This window comes from Abramis brama (assembly GCF_963993115.1).
Source record: "Abramis brama genome assembly, chromosome: 7".
NCBI lineage: Eukaryota > Metazoa > Chordata > Actinopteri > Cypriniformes > Leuciscidae > Abramis > Abramis brama.
The window spans coordinates 27,928,088-27,949,997 of NC_139969.1; the positions used below are offsets into that span (position 1 = coordinate 27,928,088).

Genomic DNA, 21,910 nt, shown 5'->3' on the forward strand with positions numbered 1-21,910 from the left:
TTTGATCGTCATCCAAATAAACATCACGCTACCAAACAATTTAAAGGTCATAATTCACCCCCACCCACCCACCCACCCACCCACCCACCCATCCCCCTGTTGATTTTGGTGTTAAATGTGCCCAGAAATAAGATTCACCAGTATGACACAATAAAGAAAGAGACAGAGAGTACAGACATGTAATAGAGTCACACTGACATCTCAGACAGATATTAAAATCCATCACCTCTAGAAATATACTATGATGATAAAAGAAAGAAAGAAATACAGAGTACAGCCATCTAATATCACAGCAATTCTCACACAATCCTCTTTTTTTGAAATCCTCAAGGTTTAACATAAACCCACAACTTGGCGTTTAAAAGTGCTCTTATCTAAGCGCCTTTTCAGACCACAAAAAAGCACAAGTTATAAAGAAGACGACTTTAAATGAGATGCTCCAATAAAGTAAAAAACGCCTGCATGAATAGCAGAATATTAAGTACGATTGTGCCTCTGTCAAATCTCTTTAATGATCACAGAACAAAGTTCTTCAATTGGAGCTTCACCATCGTATAAAGACCATTATTAAAGTGATAATCGCCATCCAAAGACCTGCCAAAGCTGAGCTGTTCCCAACACGTGGCTGTTATTGCTCTAACAGAGGCACTCTTTGAAGGGCAGGTGAAAACACACTCCCGTCTGTCAGTGCTGAGCCTGAACTGATTGCTCATAATTGTACTTCATGGGGGATGTTCTTTTTCATCTGGGCTCCGAACATCAAACGCAATTCCCAATTAATCCCGTCTATCAGACCCACTTTATCACAGCCACCACTCCAAATATAGCCCCCCCCCCTTTGAGCAGAATCAAAAGCTATTCTAAGGCAGGCAATTCTTCCACTGCTTAAACCCTAATCATTGTCATCAGAAAGCCCTACTTAGGGCTGAAACGCAAAAAGCAGCTTGAGAGGGTGAATAAGAATTCGCTCTAAATATCTTCATTTCTCCGTGCGGCTTAATTTTATTAAGGAAAAAAAAATTATAATATTCTAAAAATCGCACAAGACTTCAGTTAAAGTTGAGTAACACATGCATGGCAGCAGGTTAAGTTTGGAGAACAATGTAACAAGGTCAGATGAATGAGTTATTAATGAATAGCATGAAAGTAATCAAAGCACAACAGATGCAGTAGTTTGGCTTAATTGATTTGAATGATGAGAACTGCAGGTTTCCATGCTTTGCTTCTGGTGGCACAATAATTGCGCTCGGGGACAAAGAAGTGAAATAAAGAGTTGTGTTTGCGCCTGCCATCTGTTGTGTGAGGTTTTCAACTGCCACCTGAGGTGTCCATTTATCTAACGTAATGGAAAAATATGAGATTCTCTATAAAATATTCAGGCAGTGAAGAGACATAAATGGCACCACCCATGATATTACAAGAAAACATTGAAATTTATCTCTTTATCTTTATTGTCTATTATATAAATCAACTCGGATGAACAATGAAATTATTCATATCATATCAACCTGTAATTATATCAGGTTAAAATCTGATTTTAATCAAATTTATGATTTAATGGTCAATACATGTAATTGTACTGTGAAATACTATTAAATTGTTGCTGAAAAATATTCCCCTCCTTGAAAAGCAAATCCCTGTGTGACAGATCACATATTATTTGATTGTATTATAAATAGTAAAGCTTCTTTGTATTTCTTGGCATTTTATTTTAAATGTTATGTTGTTTAATTACTATCACTATCACATGCACTTTAGTGTTTTAGTGCCATTTTTTCATGTGTTCATGGAAAAGCTGTTTTTTTATAAACTTTATGAAGTTTAACCATCACAAACAATTAATTGTAAGAGCCACAATACTTGCAGAACCCAATGCCAAGTTTCAAGCATAAACTCTATAGCTTGAGCTGAAGTGAAATGCAGAAAAGTACAGAAGAACAGAGCACTGCTCACAGAAGGGGTGTGTCTTCAAAGTTCAGGAAATCAACTAATTAAACTGTAAAATATACAGTAAGTAAAATGCAACCAGCACTGCAAGTATTTAACAAGATATTTTATAGTGAATTAAAGCTGAATGCACGAAGATCATTGATAGAGACATCCTTTTTTTTGCCATTACTAATCATTTCTACATACAACAGCCTGTAGCCTACCCATATTCTTCTAATATAGGCTTACACTACCAGTGAAAAGTTTGTAATAATGATAATAATGGATTTAAAAGAAAATGTTTTTGAAAGAAGTCTCTTATGCTCACCAAGTCTTCATTTAATTTAAAATACATTAAAAACAGGCATTGCTCCAAATAACTACCTAACTACTATAACGAACTATAGTCTTTTGTTTTAAATGGCACGACAACAACTAAAATAATGGGATGCGATATAAAATCTAATCAATGCTCAGTTAACGTGCCATTTAAAACGTGCACAGAACTAACAGAATGCAAAACTACGATCTCTACCCTCTACTCTTCCATACACATGAACCACCAGAAAGAAGCTCTCTGACTTTAATGTCACTACCTGATCTTGTTGATACGCTTTTCCCGGCGCGCTGGATTCCGACGAAGTCATGCTGAAGACGCGAATATAAACACTGATGCAGGCGCTCTTCAGAGGGAATAAAAAGCGTTACTCTCACTGAAACCCATTCCGTGTTGGAGAGAGAGAGAGAGAGAGAGAGAGAGAGAGAGAGACTAAACGCGCTTTATATTTAGACTCGCTGCATATGTCTCGAGCTGAGCGCGCGCTGAACAGCAAACAGTCAAGTAGCGCGAGGCGTTGCGCAGCTGCAGAACTACAGCTTGAGGTTCTTGTCATGCGGTGGTTTTCATGTCTCCATCGTATGTGTCTTAATGTAGTGGATAAAACATTAAACTAACAACTTTTGAAGCATATGGAATTAATAAATCATTCATATTAGTTTAATCGCAGTCTTTTATCACAGCCCTTGTGATAAAGAAGTACACTTTAGAATACTTTTTAAAAGACTATGGAAACAATTTACTTGAATGCAAACTGAATGATGTTTTCTGACACCTTTGCAATTACGTGATTTTAATGAAAATGTAGGCTTCTTATTTTTAAAATTTATATTAAATGCGATTCGTTTTTTAACCACTTACAGTAGGGGCTGGGGTCTCTTTTAAAAAAATCTATAATTATACATTTAAAGTACAATAGAAGTTCACAATAAATGCAATTTTGGGCACTTTTCACAAGGGAGTTGAGTGAACATAAGAGTTATTTTTTGGTTTGTTTACTTGTTTTTAGTTTAAGTTTCAAAATGTCATGCTAATTTTGAAATCAAAATGGTGGCTGCTGCCCAGGTGATGTCCATGTTACGTCTTGTCTTCTATCGGTCATCCAGTGAGAACATGCGCCGTCTAACAACGCTCATATGAAGGTACAGATGGAAGTGTTCAAGGAGCAACTGAGCACATTAGAGACTCAATAAGTTAACAGGGCTCTCACTAAGATTTCATCTGAATTATCTGAATTATTCTTTTAATCAAATAATCCAGTAGCAAACAAACACATTTTTTTCTTTTCTTACAATCAAGGTTATGGTTAGTGTCATGCTTTTTTATTTGGTATATTCAACAGTTACATTGTGTACGGTCACAAGTATGGTCATTCAGTACCATAGTAACACTAGAGTACTTTTAGAGTGAAAACAGGTGAAAAAAATAGGAAGAAGATAACTAAATATCTTATTTTATGTTCCTCATACAGGTTTGGAATGATGTCAGGGTGAATATATGATGACAATTTTCATTTCTGGGTGAACTATCCTTTTAACCAATCTGCTTTGCAGCAGAACATGAGAATCTGATCATTGCTTTAATATCAGTTGTTCAGTGTGGTCAGAGCTTGTGTCGGGTCCACAGCGCCCCAGACGCAACACATGCATTCAACAGTCTCTTTTACCAGCACTGAGCCCTAATTTAGCACATCTCCCATCTCCCTCTAGACGTGTCACACCGCACCTTCCCATTTTCTTTGTACAGAAGTCTGCGCCACCACCATTTTATCACATTCATATGGAAATGTAAAAGGAGCAGGCTGAAATCTTCAGTATAATGAGTGACAGTGAGTTCAGGTCTAAATAAGTGGGGAGAGAGACACCACGACTGCTTTGTTCATCAGAAAACCGACTGACACCTCCGCACTGAACCAATGATGCACTTACGAAAAGAAATAGAAAACTGCTGTTTTGTCAGACAAATGGTAATGAGGGGAAATGCAAATTATATTTTATTATCTAAATACGTGTCTTTCCAATACTATTCATTGACATGATAGTTCACCCATAATTGACAATTCTGTAATCTTTTACTCACCCGTATACATTTCTTCATTGTGTAGAACATAATATGTGAAAACAAAGTAAAAATATAAAACTAACTAAGAAAAGGATAAAAAAAAACACCATTATGTCCCAACATATGCTGACTGGAAAAGTGATCCTATAGGGGCAGATTATTGATAAATATATATTTTTTTTTTTTGCACAGGTACTTGCACAATAATATGTTATGACTATAGTGCATGATTTTGTAAACCTATACAATTTTTTTACGCATGCATCACATAACCAGCTCCATATGTATGGTGTGATAGAATGGCTGCCTCCCCCTTAATACCATCCAAACCCCCATCACTTAAATCGCCGCCCTTCATCAGGTTCCCGACTGCAGTGGGTGTGAGAGAGAGAGGGGCGCTGTAACAACCAGGACTGGTGATGAGTGATGAGGCACACCTGAATGGAAAGGAGCCTCGTCACTGCTGCTGTTAAAGTCCACATGAAATCAAAACATGAAGTTTTTTGGCTTTTAGTATGAATATGTTAGCATTATCTATAAGCTAGTGTGCTCCAAAACAATGACAACATTCCCATTTAGAAGATATAAGCATTTAAAACTCACAATCTCTCACTTCCACCAATATGGATCAAAGATTTTGATGACATCACTCTGCACTTCAGCTTCTCATCAGATTTTCTGTACAAACAAATGCTAGAATCTAAAGTGTCCCGCCCCCTACACTATAAATAGAAGCTGCGGCTAAAATCAGTCACTTGTTCACACATGTTGGCACATAGGGGATATATATATATATATACACACACACTATATAGGGGATAGGGAATGATTCAGACAGTGTAAATATGCTTTCCATTGGGGCGAAAGAAGTCTGGTTTCACGTCAGTGTCACGTGAACCACGCAGCGTGCACACAGTCTGCTCCGGTCGGGTCCAGAGACACGACAACACAGAGCGGATCATACAGGTATGCGCGAATTGGTGCACACCAGAAAACGTATCAGACCCATTTGAATTCTGCACAGAATGCTATATTTTAAAGCGATATGGAGGAGATTAAAAGGAGAAACGGTTAGAGATTAAGAGGAAACTGCTGCTTTACCGAACTCAACGGTCTCGCCGAGCTGTGACATAAAAGAAACTTTTCGATATGCTCTGCCCACCCTGTTTCAGCGGAAATTACGTCAACATGCTGCGCGTTTCAAGGCACTTTAGTGGGCCTTTAAATGCAGAGTGCACCTCTCTCCGGGAGAACGTGTCCAGGAGGGGAGCGGGAGGGATTTGCGCGCTGCCAAGCCGTTAGTGAAAATTTTATGTTTATTTTTATGTTAATAAATACCTCTCCGAGGCCTGACGCTACACCCACTGTGTCTGTCATTGGCCTTTCTGATGTAGTAAACTTGCTCAGTATCTCACCTAGTACAGCATTGCACTTTTGATGCAGAGCGTTCAGGCACGAGTGCTGTGAAACATTAGTCACTATAAGAGTTTAAAGACTTAGTAAGCTAAAAGGGCATAGTTGCTTAACACATGTGTTTTTATCTCATGTTTGTTTTGTTAACACTATCGGTTAGATTTAGGGTAGGGTTTACTGTAGGTGGTACATTTTTCAAATGCAAGCATTAACTTTTTAGAGCCACTGGACATTTTATTACAGAAACTGCCACGATATAGGCTACAGCAACCAGCATAATAAAACGTTACCAGATTCCATTCATCTGTTTAGGAGGATAAAACAGTATGCCCTTTTAGCACCATCACTGGACATTTCACTTTGAAAGTGTAGCGAAATAGCATGTTGCAGAAATGTCACCACAGGCAAGTTTTTCCCAATGAGCCTGGATTGTAATGTCCATATGACTAGTGTGTTATATGCATATACAGCCATACAATAATTATATGTATTTATTCACTAAAAAGCTTGCATTCTGTCCTAACTCTCAAATAATTCATTCAAGCAATCAACGTTGTCAATATCTGAAAAAAGTAACATTTTAAAGTAATATTTTAAAAAGACATTTTTATGATTAAGAATAAATACACCATAAAGCAATTTTCTATCATTTCTAATCAGGCAAAGTGGTCTCAGATTGAAGGTAACCTGAGTTTGAGTCCTGGTTTCTGGTCTTTTCCTGATAAAGGTGAAAGTTTTTCTGCTCTTGTGCAGTAATGGGCATTTCTGTATTTTAACTTAAAACAGACCTAATTTATACATTCAAAATCACTGAGACATGATTTGATCCCACAGTCAAGAGCACAACAAAAAGAAATGTGAATGAATCTGTTATAATTAAATTGCTGTAGTAATTAGTATACTATTTTGGTTGCTTAATTGTTCCTTAATTCCCTTGAATATAAACATACTTCATTTCTTAACTCGCCATCTCACTTTACAATGAATGTTGTCATGGCAACTAACACCAATTACCATGCCGCTTGGCTAAGCGGAGCAGCGAGAAAGTGAACAATCATTTCCACTACCTACACCGTTTTGTCATTTAGTTATTTCACGTGCATGGCACAAAAGTTACAGTAATTAATTAATCTTGCTGCTGGAAATAGAGCAGTACAAACATAAATGACATCATTCTGAGAGTTTTAAATGTCAAACAAGCTAAATTATAAACAGCACCAAAGAGATCTTAAAGCTACAGCCGCTCTTGCAGGAGGAAAATGATTGAGTGAGTATTCGTTTAAATATCGCAATGTATACATAAAAGGATACTGAAAGGAAGAAGGCCTGATCCACAATCTGATCACCACAAATAAAAGTATAGCTAAACAACACATCTTTCAGTATCAGTGGAAAACGGTCTGCTAATGGATAGCTTGAGCGCTAATTTAAGCAGTATAAACAACATCTCAAGGCCACAAGGCCAAGTGATGGCAGGCTAAGTGCTGGGACTGGCAAGGATTCATTTCCATGTCGTCAATCTCATATTGAGATGTTTCACGAAGCAGGCAACACCATATTACAAGACATAAACAATGAAGAAAATGGCGCAATTATCTATTTTTGATCTACTTCCAGCCTTTCTCTTGTCTCTAACGCTCGCAGCTAATGCACAGAGGCGTTGCATTAGTCACACTCGGAGACTCTGCCATGAATAGATTTGCCAGCATGTCGATTATCCAGCCCGCTTCTTGTGGCTATACGAGATGGAGGAAGCAGAAAGCTGTCCATTATATTTTGCCTGTTCAGTGGTTGATTTCAAAAGCAAAGAAAAAGGTGAAACAAGGACTCAATGGAGGACATGTTCATTCAAGTGCAGTAAATAACAACAGACCTCCTATTAACAAAGCAGAGGCTAGCTGAAAGCGTAGCATATTGAAAAGTAAATACTGTGTACTGGCGCTATTAGTATGTAGTATGTGAAGAGTATGAGTTAAGCAAAAATAACTGTTTGCTATTTTGCCAACGTTTGATAATGTTTAATCAAAATGTCATGACTCGATCTTTCAATGAAAAGGACAGAATTCTCTCTGGTGACGTAAACAGAAATTGACTGCAAGCTCGCATTTGTTTTTGAGTGCAAAGGCCACCTCTCAGAATCCAATCACCAACCAATGGATAGAACAAAGTCCCTGTCATACATTTTGTTCTCTGATGTACGTCTCGATAGGGAATAAAAGATCTGTTGCTACTTCCTTTTCATTGCAACTTTACAACTACTATGTTTTCACATCACTTTGTCTAAGCTGTGTTAGTAAAAACTGACAAATATCAAAATTGTGTCTGCTATTAATTCTTCACATTAGAAATGCCATTATACATACTGTATATACATACTGGAAAATTAGAGGCTCCTACATTTTTCAAATTAATATTCTTATAATTATAATATTTATTTTAAATCTCACATAGTGACTGCAGTATTCAATATTAATTTATTTGTTTTAGTTCACCAGTGGAACCTCTACTGCTGCATTTTTCTGCATTTCTAAATACATGTATTGTGTATTATTTATCGTTGGCAGTAAAACATCTCAGAGGCATCACACCAGGAACAATGTGCTATTTTGGAAAACACAACTGCAAAACAGAAGAGGAACGAAGACAATAGCGTATACAGAACTCATCTAGGAAAACCTCATTTATTGGTGCCAAATCATGAATTGTAGCAATGTAGAGAGCTAAACTTTGACCCTCATTTCTCTCTGAGTACAGTCGAAATGCCTGAATGCTGATAGCACCAACACCCCTTTTCCTGAGAGGAATCTGTAGAAAGGGAGCTGCTGGCTCGAGAGAAGGATTTCACATGCTGTTCTAATCGTGAAATATTGTTATGGCCAAAGTGTTTTACAGAAATTACACATAGTTATCTAGGAATTACTGAATAGTGTTAACCTTCTAAAACAAAGGTTCAAAAATGAGAGAGTTGTATTACGAATCATTAACACTACGAAGCCTTGCTGCACTGATTTTGGGGTATTTCTAATTTTGTTTATTATAATATTATATATAATATTGTTTTATAGTCCCCCTGTAGTCAATAATTTTATCCCTAAAAACTCATCTTTGATCACCAAAATTACATATAAAAGTTTTTTCCTTGAAAAAAAAATTGTTCATGCCTTAAAATAGCTTGAATGTAACTCTACACCCTTGCCTAATTTAGTTTACGCGGTACTATGAATATGCAAATTAGCCCCGCCTCCACTCACTCACTCACACCAGCTCAGAGATCCACTCGTTGACGATCACACGTTGCCAAAGCCAACTATGGTTCCGTCGTTACCTATAGAGTTCAATGGGAATTGCGATCATAGTTGGCCAACGATGCTTTTGGGAAACGCACCCCTGATTGGTTACAAGGTAGTTTGTGACGTCAGAAACCCCAGCGACTTATTAATTTGCACATGGTTTGTCTTAAAGCATATTAAAAACACAGATTCTGCAAGGTCTATGTAAACTTATGACTGAAACGATATCATAGCTAAACTATGACCAAACTCCTCACAACCATTTTATTTCCCCTGTATAGTGCTGCCCCGCTGTGACCTTTAGCAGATTTTACTACGTGGTCAATGCTGTGTGAATATGCACTCTGCTAATCCAACATTGATTAGTAATTTTAACATCTATTCTACAGTTCCCTGAGAAACATATTTTATACTTACACTGAGATACCAAACAACCAAATTTCATTCTGGAAACTCCTGAACTAGGCAGCCAGGCTAAATTGCTTCAATCAAAGAAACGATTAGCCTATGTAAATCAGGTGCTTCATTGCTTAGCTGGAATAGATCATTACCACAGCAGGCGTTCTCTTAAGTCCAACTGTCCTTTTAAATCATCAGACAATTATGAAACTGTTTATCCAGCAAACTCAATTAGACCATCAAATGGAGAATCGCTTAATAGTCCGCCTGGAGAGTTGTTGATGAGATCACTCATTAATGGCACATGCAAATGAATGCAGGGCAGTCACTGGTCCAAAGGTTGATATATTTATATAGGTTTTTTTTTTAAGCGAGAGAACATTATGTAAATAATTGTCTTCTTAACGGCTTCTCCAGTGAGAAACCGATCTCAATGATGAACTTGAGTGTTGCCCAGTGTCACATGTGCATGGCAGTTTTCATGAAATATATCAAACTAAAAGAAATAAAATGTCAAATTTTCCAGTTTGTTTATTTATTTATTGCCCCTTTAGTTACCATTATAGAATATCTATGTATTTATTAATACAAATTTTATTTCATGGTTAAGTAACAGCAGAAACTGCGTTGTTGTCGGCTGAGAAGCGCTGAGAGAGAGAGAGGCAGGGCTAACGGAAGGGCCTTTTAAAGCTTAACCAAAAGGCACGCCTTGAACCAATCAGAAAGAGGGAATTTCTGGTGGGAGTTTCCTTTGTGGGAAAGATTTACGACGCTGTCTCAAGCCCTCTTTTTCTGTTCATTAATACTCAGATAGATATAACAAATCCACACTGCATTCTAAGAGAAGGTGATGTACATCAAAGCGTGAGTCATCAAATGAGGATTAATTTGATAGGAGACATGATACAGGTAAAGTTACAATGACCGTTGGTTGTATAATAAAATACATACCATGGTGTATACATAATAGGACACAAAACATCACAATCATTCACACAGTTTCTGGGATCCACGTTCATTTCTAGATCAGTTAGTTTCTGATTAATGCAGTGAAGTCTGCATGGAAGATTGTTTCTGTCCACCCATTGTCTCTCTCTTACACATGCAGCCACATACCTTTTGGTCGTAAACCCCCCTGTGTTTCCTGTAACAAGACACCATCCTGCCAGTGTGTTAGCGTCATTTGGGATGTTAAGTTTTGGTGAAAGTTTCACAGTGAGTTTGCTGGATTATTCATTAAATAAATGAATTGTGTGTGTCCGATTGGTCCAGACGCTACAGTAACAAGATAAAACTGAAAAATTTGGAGGCTGCTCATTGTATTAACAAATACAATCAATATTCATTGCGGAGTTCATTCCCATTCCCAAAGAGACGGACATCTTTCACTTTATATGCTAAAGTATTCAACTTGATTCAGTCAAGGGGGACTCCGGACACACAGCGATGACACTGAGAGCCACTAATGAAAGTCCAGGGTAACTGAAAGCCCTGAAAGGCATAACCGATGGGAGAAGGAAGTCTATTAGCTAAAATAGCTGATATGCCAGGACATAAGTTTTATAACACTCTAGTTTAAATAAGCATAAACCTAAAGGTCCCAATATACAGTTGTAACGCTGGGTGAACTCAGTTGGATCCAAATGCAGAAATAGTTTAATAACAAAATAAACATAACAAAGACCACTGCGACCAGGGAACCAGGGAACCAGGGAACCAGGGAACCAGGGAACCAGGGAACCAGGGAACCAGGGAACCGATAAGAGAATAAGCATCACCAAACACATCCAACAAAGGACAACACCAGACAAAGAACATGAGAAACACTTGGGTATAAATACACTCAAGGGGAGATTGGCAAACAAGACACAACTGGGAACAATCAGGGACTAATAAATAAGAAAAACTACAAAGGACTACAAAACTTGGCACCGAACAGAAAATAACAAGACAGGAATCATGACATCAGTACTGTTTGCAAAGTTCTTCTTCATTCTTCACTGAGAAGTTTCACTTCAATAAACAGAAGTTTAAAAACCTGTGTGATGGTATACTGTTTGTGAACATTCAGAGGGTGTTTAGAGGAGTAAATATGCTGTTCGCTATTCTCTCAATAACACAACAACCACACAACAACAATAACAGAAGTGAAAAAAGAGCATGTTAAGCAGGCATCTCATCATCGGGATGCGCATGTGTTTGCACCACCTCTGCAATTTGGCACTCCAGTCAAGTCAAGTTCAGCTTCAAATCAGCTTTACAGTATCAGTGTTGCAAAGTTCTTCAATTTCCGGAATCTCCAATCTCTAATGTGTTCATGTTTTTACTTGTGTTTGACCATGACGAACATAGTGAAGAAATGAACCTGAAAGATTTCCATGTCAAAGAAGACATGTGACTGTCAAGGACCAATGGCAGATGGATGGAGATTAACAGCCAGCGTGAAGTTTTCCACAAAGTTTGCACTGACAGGCTGGTTTGAAACACAGAAACAAAACTCTAAACGAACGTTGTTTTGACAGATTTTGTTCTAAATTGTCATTTTACTTGAAGTATGTCAGGACTTTAAATTAACAGAAAATATCTATTCTACAGGCCATAATTTAATTCTCAAAACAGTCTCATTGGAATGCTAATTCAACAGTGTCCTAAAGCCAGGGCAACAACCAATGCACTGATGGCAACCATAAAAACCTCTGGCTTTTCTCCAGCTGGCTGGCACCAGTCATGACCTTCCCAGAATTCCCTCAAAGAGCTCTGATGGTGGGCCACCTGCTGTTCCAATCGACTGCAAATTAACCAAGCATAATGGCCCCACAGCTCATATTAAGCATGAATAAACAGGCAGGTTCAGTTCTTACAACTCACAGACTCGTTCTCATGTGTTTGGCTAACAGGATATACTGAACAAGCCATTATAGATTTGGGCTGAAGATTTAAAATATAATTTAACTGGAAGAAATAAATGTTTATATTGTTCCTAGGAAGTGTTGTTCTGCCCTATTTTCTGCTAGTTACTTTGGAACAAAATTTTGTATTAAAAGTGCTATACAAATAAATTTGAATGAAATGGTTTCGCTATATTGGGTTGATATATATATGTGTGTGTGTGTGTGTGTGTGTACGTATGTATGCATGTATGTATATATATATATATATATATATAAACCAAGCATTTAAAATAAGTATGTTAAAATACATTTAAAATAAGCAAATATTATATTATTATTATAATATTTTCATAATTTTCTTATCTTGGTATAATCTTGGTAATTTAATAAACTCTGTATAATCTTTGGTACAGTATAAATAAAGACTAGGTGCATAAATTAACATGTTGTCTTTATGATATCACACTTAATATTTTTCTCACACAGTATAAAGGGGGATCCTCGTGTTTTAAGGTCCTCCTTAGCATTAAAAACTTTGAGGGAACTTTGTTCCCTTGTTCAGGAACAAAGAATAAACCATACAGTGATTAAATATCACATTTGTGTGCTGATGTATTCAATCTCAATATGGTTGTAATTCAGCCAGACAGACAAACCGCACTTTCCCCTTACTGCTGATGACTCTGCTCAACATTTAAAATAATTATATTTGTCATAACCATGTGTCAGGTTTGGCATAGACGAAGCAGACAGAATGGTAAGTTAAATGCTTTAATTTGCAGAATGGATCGGTACAGCGAAACAGGTGAGTAAACAGTAAGTTGAATTTCAGATGATAGCTTAACTGAAGTGTAACCAAGTCTCTCTCTTTCTCTTGCAGATGATGATGAAGGAGTTCCTTAGAAGACGGAATGGTGACTGGCTGAGAAGATCGGGATCGAAGGTAGGTATACAGGTAAGTATGGCAGAGAGTCTGTGTCATGTATAGATGAGATCAGACAATGACTGAATGTTTGTAGCAGGTATATATGGGTGAACTGATGATGAGGTCCAGGTGACGGTGATTAGAAATCAGGTGACAATGAGCGTGTGAATGACTGAGTGGGCGGAGTGAGGGAATGAGTGGAAGGAGATGGCGATGGAATCCTGACAGTACCCCCCCCCCCCCCCCCCCCCCTCCCGAGGCGGCTCTTGACGGCTGGGAAGAAGAGAGATGTTGCCGGCGGCGAGGTCGACCACGACCCCTGGGAGCTGGGCGGTCAAGATGGTCAGAATGGAACTGGGAGAGTAAGGCTGGATCTAGGATATCACGGAGCACCCAGAAACGCTCCTCTGGACCGTAGTCCTCCCAGTCCACCAGATACTCCAGACGGGGACCTCGCCGCCGGGAGTCCATGATGGATCGAACTCTGTAGATGGCCTCTTCTTCCACAGAAACGGGAGGAGGAGGCACGTCATCCGAGGTGGAATCTGAGGGAACAGAAGGGACTGGGTCAGTGAAGGGTTTGAGGAGAGAGACATGGAAGGTAGGAGAGATCTTGTACTGAGGTGGAAGGTTGAGTCTGTAGGTTACTTCGTTCAACTGCCTCTGGATGGTGAAAGGTCCAATGAATCGAGGACTCAGCTTACGGCAAGGCAGGCGGAGGCGAATGTCCCTCGTCGATAACCACACCTTCTGACTAGGTTGGTATTGGGGTGTATCGGCTCGTAGACGATCCGCTTGATCCTTGTGCCTCCGCACTGCCTGTTGTAGATGCACATGAGCTGAGTCCCATACCCCCTTGCTCTGATGGAACCAAAAGTCGAAAGCTGGAACCTCCGAGGGCTCACCCGACCAAGGGAAGAGAGGTGGCTGATATCCGAGGAAGCACTGAAAGGGGGTGAGCCCGGTGGTACGCTGAGTGAGGGAATTCTGGGTGTATTCTGCCCAGGGGAGGTATCGGTTCCAGCTGTCTTGGTACTGGTGGCAATAAGTTCGCAGATATCGTCCTATCTCCTGAATCTTCCGCTCAGTCTGGCCGTTGGTCTGCGGATGATATCCTGAAGAGAGGCTGACAGTGACCCCGAGGAGCTTGAAGGCGTGCCACACCCGGGAGATGAATTGGGGTCCCCTGTCCGAAACGATGTCTTCTGGAATGCTGAAATTTCTGAATACATGATGAAACAATGCTTCAGCTGTTTCTAAAGCTGTGGGTAAACCAGGTAAAGGTATCAGCTTGCAGCCTTTGGAAAATCTATCCACAACGACGAGCACACAGGTAAATCCACCGGATCTAGGAAGGTCAGTCATGAAGTCTACTCCGATGTGTTACCAAGGGCGTCTGGGTATAGGTAGTGGCACAAGTTTACCCTCAGGTAGTTTCCTGGGAGTTTTGGTGATGGCGCAGACTGAGAAGCCACGGACGAACCTGGAGACATCTTCGGAGATGGAAGGCCACCAGTACCGCTGACTGAGGAGCGAGAGGGTATGCTTGCTACCTGGATGTCCAGAGCCCGGAACTGTGTGAGCAGAGTCCAGCTGTGACAGCACCGCTCCAACCCCAGTGGAAGATGCATCGACCTCAACGATGAAAGGAAGTTCTGGATTGGGATGGATGAGGATTGGTGCTGTTGTGAAGACTTCTTTGAGGCGATGGAAGGCTTGGATAGCTGTGGGATTCAAGGACAGAGACTTGGGTCGATTCTTTAATGAAGATTTGAGAGGAGCACTGATGAGACTGTAGTTCTTGATGAATCTTCTGTAGAAGTTTGCAAAACCGAGGAATCTTTGAAGTTCTTTGACAGATGTGGGTAATGGCCAGTCTTGGATTGTTTCCACCTTCCTCTGGTCCATCTGGATACCATGCTGATCTATGATGTATCCCAGGAACTGAACAGAGGTGATATGGAACTCACACTTCTCCAATTTCAGGTAAAGCTTGTGTTCTCTCAGTTTCTCTAGTACTTGAATGACATGACGATGGTGTTCAGCAATTGAAGATGAATAGATGAGGATATCGTCAATGTAGACAATCACAAAGCAGTTGAGGTACTCACGGAACACTTCGTTCATGTACCCTTGGAAGACCGCTGGAGCGTTGGACAGCCCGAAGGGCATAACCTGATATTCATAATGGCCAGATGGGGTGATGAACACTGTCTTCCACTCATCTCCATGCCGTATACGGATCAAGTTGTATGCACTCCGAAGGTCCAGTTTCGAAAATATGCGAGCCCCACGCACCTGTTCCAAGGCAGCTGGGACCAGAGGAAGGGGATAACTGTATTTGACGGTTTGAGAGTTGAGATGACGATAATCGATGCAGGGCCTCAAGCCTCTGTCCTTCTTACCCACAAAGAAGAAACTTGAAGCGACAGGGGAGGTCGATGTGCGGATGAACTGTTGTTGTAAAGCCTCCTCCACATACTCCTCCATGGCCTTCTGCTCCGGGATGGACAGTGGATAGATACGACCTTTAGGTAGAGTGGCTCCAGGTAGCAAGTCGATTGCGCAGTCCCATGGCCGATGAGGTGGTAGTTTAGTAGCCAGTTTCTTGCTGAACACATCCTGGTACGCCTGGTACTCCACTGGAATCTCTACTTGATGCTCTACTTCAGGGCTCTCAACCGAGGTGGAACAAACAGGAACTTTGGACCGCTTCTGAGGCGTCGATGATGAAGAAGGGATTTTCTTGATGGATGATAGACAGGACAAATGGCAGGACTCACCCCAACGTAATACTTCACCAGATTTCCAGTGGAGCGTCGGCTGATGTTGAACTAACCAGGGGCATCCCAGGATGAGCTCAGCGGTGGACTCCTCCAGCACCATAAAATAAATCTCCTCTGAAAGAAGACAACCAACACGCAGCATCAGAGTAGGTGAACAGTGACGAATTCAACCTCGACCCAGCGGTTTTCCCTGGATGGTTTGTACATGGAGGTCTTGAGAATTGCGATGTTTGCGGATGTTCAATTTTTGGAGAAGCTGTGTGGAGATGAAATTCCCCGCCGAACCAGAGTCAATAAGGGCTTGCGCTGAGACACAAATACGAGAAGTTAATACATGCATAGTGGTGCGATTTAAAGCTTCAATTTTAGGTGAGACTTGAATTGTGCTTACCGCTGGGCATGGAGGTCAAACAGGGCAAGAGCTGAGAAGATGATTATCAGATGCACAATAGAGACAGAGTTTATGAAGAATTCGTCGTTGACGCTCTGAAGCTGGAAGATGGGCGGAGCCGAGATCCATAGGCTCTGGTGCTGGAGGAGTGACTGATGGAACCGTGGGTGGAGGACATACAGTGGGAGTCGGAGAATCACAGGCTGATAGTCTTTGCGAAACTCGAGTGGATTTTTGAATTAATTTCTCAATTCCCAGACTGTCGTCGTAAACCACCAACTGACGAATGTTAGGGTTCAAACCATGACGAAAAGCTGTGATCAATGCTGCCTCATTCCAACCACTAGATGCCGCTAAAGTGCGGAATCGTAAAGAGAAAGTACTCACAGAAGATTGGCCTTGACGAAGATTGTAGAGTTGATCATGTACTGATAGATCGGCAGCTGTTTGACTGAAAACTTCTTTGAAGTGTTGTATGAAACCGGAGAGGGATTTGACGACTTCCGAATCCAAATTCCACAGAGACTGTGCCCACTGAAGTGCTTGCCCAGACAGAAGTGAAATGATGAAAGCAACACGAGCTGAATCGTTGATGAATTGATGTTCTTGCATGGAGAAATACAAAGATACCTGAAGTAGAAACCCACTGCAGTCCTCCGCCTCACCGGAGAATGTCGCTGGTCGGGCCATGGGACACGCTGAGGCAGTGAACGAAGCAACGGGCACTTGAGGAAGTGAAGCTGAAGAGGTGTGTTGATGAATGGCGATCGGATTGACAGGTGAATTCGCTGTGGATTCCAAAGGATTCTGCATGGTGGTCTGATCTTCTGTCAGGTTTGGCATAGACGAAGCAGACAGAATGGTAAGTTAAATGCTTTAATTTGCAGAAAGGATCGGTACAGCGAAACAGGTGAGTAAACAGTAAGTTGAATTTCAGATGATAGCTTAACTGAAGTGTAACCAAGTCTCTCTCTCTCTTTCAGATGATGATGAAGGAGTTCCTTAGAAGACGGAATGGTGACTGGCTGAGAAGATCGGGATCGAAGGTAGGTATACAGGTAAGTATGGCAGAGAGTCTGTGTCATGTATAGACGAGATCAGACAATGACTGAATGTTTGTAGCAGGTATATATGGGTGAACTGATGATGAGGTCCAGGTGACGGTGATTAGTAATCAGGTGACAATGAGCGTGTGAATGACTGAGTGGGTGGAGTGAGGGAATGAGTGGAAGGAGATGGTGATGGAACCCTGACACCATGCAGTCTTATTACAGATACAGGATAATATTTAACCGTGTTTATTCTTATGGCATTATCTATTTTTAGGTCTAAGAGGAATTGTCTTGCCCCACCACAATCTGAAAATATAAAGGCGATCGTGTATCCCTAGATTATTCCAGAGCTCTTGGCTGTTCCCAAGAGAGGCATACTGTATGCTTATTTGTTTAGATAGAAAAGCTGACCAGAGATTGGCAAATGGATTGCTTTTAGAGAGAAGAGTGAAACTAAAATCCCAGAGTGGCAGTGATTTGTTGTGTTTCTACAGCACAATGCAGGCCCACTAGTGCATTACCTGTAAACAGACATTAATTAGTGGTGTTTGCTATTCTTACTGTCAGACTGCCTTCTGTTTACCTGATCAGAATATTAATGTGATGCGTTATTCAAAATATAATAATACATAGGCAGGTGATTTAGAAAATAGACACTAAAATAGAAGGAATAACAGAAAATTATCTTCAATTGCTATTCTTATCGGTCACAAACATCTTTCTTCCAAAATGTCTCCCAATACTCCATTTGCAGTGATAGCCCATTATTTTCCGCTGAAATTTAGGTTGAGTTATAACTCTATACTGTCTCAAGATGGATGTTCTTGTCATACAGTATAATCTACAGTATAAGCTGATTCATTGTATATTATGGCCTTTGTTATAAACCTGTCACATTTGCGATAGGCCCAGCTTGCATTTTTATCATATTTTCAAAGGAATTCTGTTGTCACTGTTTTTCGACGATGAAAGAAAGTCTTGGAATTAAATGAGAGTGAGTAATTGATGAAAAAAATAATAATTGGGGGTTAAAATATTCCTTTAAGAAGTGTCGGTCCTACACTTTTAAGGGGCCCTAAGACTTTGTGAAGGGGCCTCCATCGAAATGCCATATGTCAAGGTGCATGTCATTATCTGACATAATGTATGATGTCAGAATCCAAAACAGATATAAAAATAAATATAAATCATTAAGAAAAAAAAGATTTTCAAATGACTCCGCTAAAGTTGCATCTGCATTTATATTTGCATGTTCTAAAAAAGAAAAAATATGATATACTTTGAGCAAGAGGGGTGATTCAGGGAGTGAACCCTCTTTGTAATCCACATATTGTTAAAGAGGGATAACTAAACAAGGGAACGCAATTGCCCAATATTTTAGTTCAGTTCATTCAACCCTGAGGGAAAATAATAATATGCCACCACCCAGCAAACAATAGCCGCCATTCACCATCTAGGCTAACTATAGACCCGAAATAGTGAGCAACCCACTTCTAGCCAAAATAACCTTGCATTTGGGACCATGTCATTTTTGTCAAAAATAACTAGCATTATGTATGATATTCCATCATGTAAGCAAAGTCAATAGTTTCTTTTCTTTGACATGTTATTTAATTGATGACTAATCTATTCTTGGGCTGGTTAGACATATATTAAATTTTCACTTACAGCCCAAATTTTGCCTTGTTTTAGCCTGGGCAGAGGGAAGCAATCCTACTCCATGACCGTCATAGCTGGGGAGGGGAACGATGAAGCAGACCATTCTGGTGCAAAAGGGGTAAGACTGTGACAGGCCAGGATCCCCTGAGGCTTGCCGCTTTAGGCTGGGATCTGGATCGGTGCGGGATGTACTTCCTGAATGCCGTCGATTGTGCCCTTCCCTCCATAAACTTCCCAACCACCATCTCTACATGCCAAAAAGTTCTGAGAGTGAGACCTCTCTTTCTCTCTGATGTCCGCCATGTTCAACCACAGATGCCTCGCCATAACCACCATTGAGCAACTGATAGCATCGGCTGTTTGTTTAGTGGCCTAGAAAGCTAGGTCTGTGGTGCGGCACAATCCCTGCCCTTGATCCAAATCCCTAAGCAGAACTGCCTGGTAGGCTTACAGCACCTCCATGATGTGCAAAGCTCCACTGACCTGACCAGCTGCCGCATACGCCCTGCCATTCAAGCGTGAGGTGGTCTGAAGCGGCTTGGACGGCAGGGCAGGAGCCTTCAAGAGGATGACTCACCTTGCGAGTTAAAGCTCGCAAGCGTCTCTTCAACAGGGGGCTTCCTCACATATCCACGCTCACTTAATCCTTTCACATTCACATAGTTTGAATGTTGAAAAGGACGAATGCGACCTGAATATAGTTCCTTCCATGACATTTTCAGTTCTGTGTAGAGGTCGGGAAGGGACGGAAGGCTCATGGGGGAAAGGCAAATATGTCCTCGTCTAGCCTGACACATGCGCGACTTCCAGTTATCAATACAATCTGGTTGTGGAGCTGCATGATGTCCAACAGTTCCCCCTATGCAGGGCCGGCAGGCTGAAAGTACACATTCTACCTTCGGCCTCTTTGACCACATCGGCCTCCTTCTGGCTGGATGGTGGCAACAATATGCTATCTGCTGGATTAGATGACGCTAAAGACAGCACATCCTGATCCAGCATATCGCTCGAGTGACAGGAGCTAGAAAGAGCTATACCTCTCTCAATCTCCTTAGCCAGCTCAACCTGCAATCCCCACAACTTTAGCCTCCTCGGCGAGTTGTGCAGCGCAGACAGCTATCCTACATCCCTCAAGAATAAGGACAGGCATGAACAGAGCTTTTGCATTGTGAACCTCACAATGGGCGCATTCAGAACCCTTGAGCACTGAACGCAAGTACTCCTCAACCAAGCATTGAATTCACAGGTCATTTGTGTCCTCCGGTGTCAGAAACCTGGGACACGGAGGCACACACTTCCTGCACTTATAAACTGAATGCACAGCCTGGATTCACACAGCATCTAAAACAGAACTGATATTTTCTCTTGACTCAGATGATTCAGCACTCATTACAAGTTCATTAACTCAACTGCTGTTATGGTGCAATTTCAAAGATTTATGGGGCGCCTGGATTTTATTTCCACTAATCAATTTCCATCTTAATGGCAGTAAAACTGGAAGAAAACCTTTAGAAATAAAAAGTTATTAATAGGCAGTAACCATGGTTATCCACCACAAAGCATGCACAACAACAATAAAAGAGGAATTATCGACAGTGGGATTGCAAATGCGAATGGGGTCTGCACAGGATGGCGAAATCTCATCGGTAAAGCTTTACAAAAAAAATCCATGAATAAGATGAAACCCAATGAGAAGGAGAGTATAAAGAGAAGATAACATGAAGAGACTGCCAAGCACAAAACACATTTACAAGGTCATGATTTGGCGAATGCTACTGTATATCGTTTAATATGTGAAAGAGTAAATCTTTATATATTTCTGAATTATTAGATTTTAATACCCTCTACAACTTTGAGTATACTGTAAATAAAATGGGCCTAAGAGAACCAATATAATTGGTATATGGTATAATTACATCAGTAAATGCTTCATTAACTATTTTGCCAGTGGTTAACAGAAACTGTTGTTCAACCACTAAAGTTCATAAGTTGGACCAATGGACGAAGGTCTGTTTGTTTATTTACCAAGGTCCATTGGTTTTTAGGGAAGTATGTTGGGAAATTAGACATACTGTATTAACACATTTACAAAGATACAAAGTTCTGTCATGAAACTCAAGATGGTGCAGGCTGATTGGCCCTTAAAGGGGTAGTTCACCCTAGGAAAATTAAGCCATAAATTGCTTACCCTGGTGTTCTAATGCTGTATGCACTTCCTTCTTTTATGGATCTCAAAAGGAGAATTAAAAAAAAAAAATGTTCTACATTATAATCCAACTATCAACAAATGTTCTACGCTCTACATTATAATGGCAGTGAATAGCGACCAGCATCATGCTTTTTAAAAAAGACTCAAAAGTATCACAGAATGATCTCATGCAACACATGTCATATATTTCAAGTGTTCTGGATGTATCTGATATTGAATTTAACATATTATTTAAAAGAAAATACTGACCTTGGCCGTTGCACTTCAGTGCATGGCTATTCAACGTTGTGCTCATTCATGTGACTCTGTTAGCGCCGCAGTTCACTCCATCTCACCCAGAAAAAGCACACAAGTTGTGAGAAATCAAGAATAACAAAAACACGACATGAAATACAATTCATGTACCTTCTTCTCTGAGGTGAATATATCCATTGTGTTCATCCATTGTAACATTGGGCCCTATTTTAACGATCTAAGTGCATGGTCTAAAGCGCATGGTCTGGACACTTAGGGCGTGTCCGAATCCACTTTTGCTAGTTTAACAACAGCAAAAATGGTCAGTGTGCCA

General features: G+C 40.4%; 2 protein-coding genes across 7 annotated transcripts in view; both read right to left on the bottom strand.

Annotated features, from left to right (window-relative positions):
- The window catches only part of dpp6b (dipeptidyl-peptidase 6b), a 143,472-nt gene that overhangs the window by 61,325 nt on the left and 60,237 nt on the right, over positions 1–21,910 (bottom strand). Inside the window, exon 1 of one of the 6 annotated variants that reach the window (XM_084118795.1) lies at positions 2,526–2,801. The exons of the other annotated variants lie outside the window; for them this stretch is intronic. Within the exon in view, the coding sequence (XP_083974921.1) occupies positions 2,526–2,576 (51 nt within the window). The 5' untranslated portion in view covers positions 2,577–2,801. Of the gene's footprint in view, positions 1–2,525; positions 2,802–21,910 lie in introns of those variants that run through there. 6 annotated transcript variants of the gene reach the window in all.
- LOC311087021 (uncharacterized protein) lies at positions 11,831–19,254 on the bottom strand (the record flags this gene model as incomplete). The annotated part of the gene is made up of 3 exons (XM_084120276.1): positions 19,143–19,254; positions 13,477–13,790; positions 11,831–11,902 (listed from the first exon to the last, which is right to left on the bottom strand). Exons 1-3 carry the CDS (start codon positions 19,234–19,236, stop codon positions 11,831–11,833), a joined length of 480 nt encoding a protein of 159 aa, XP_083976402.1. The 5' UTR covers positions 19,237–19,254.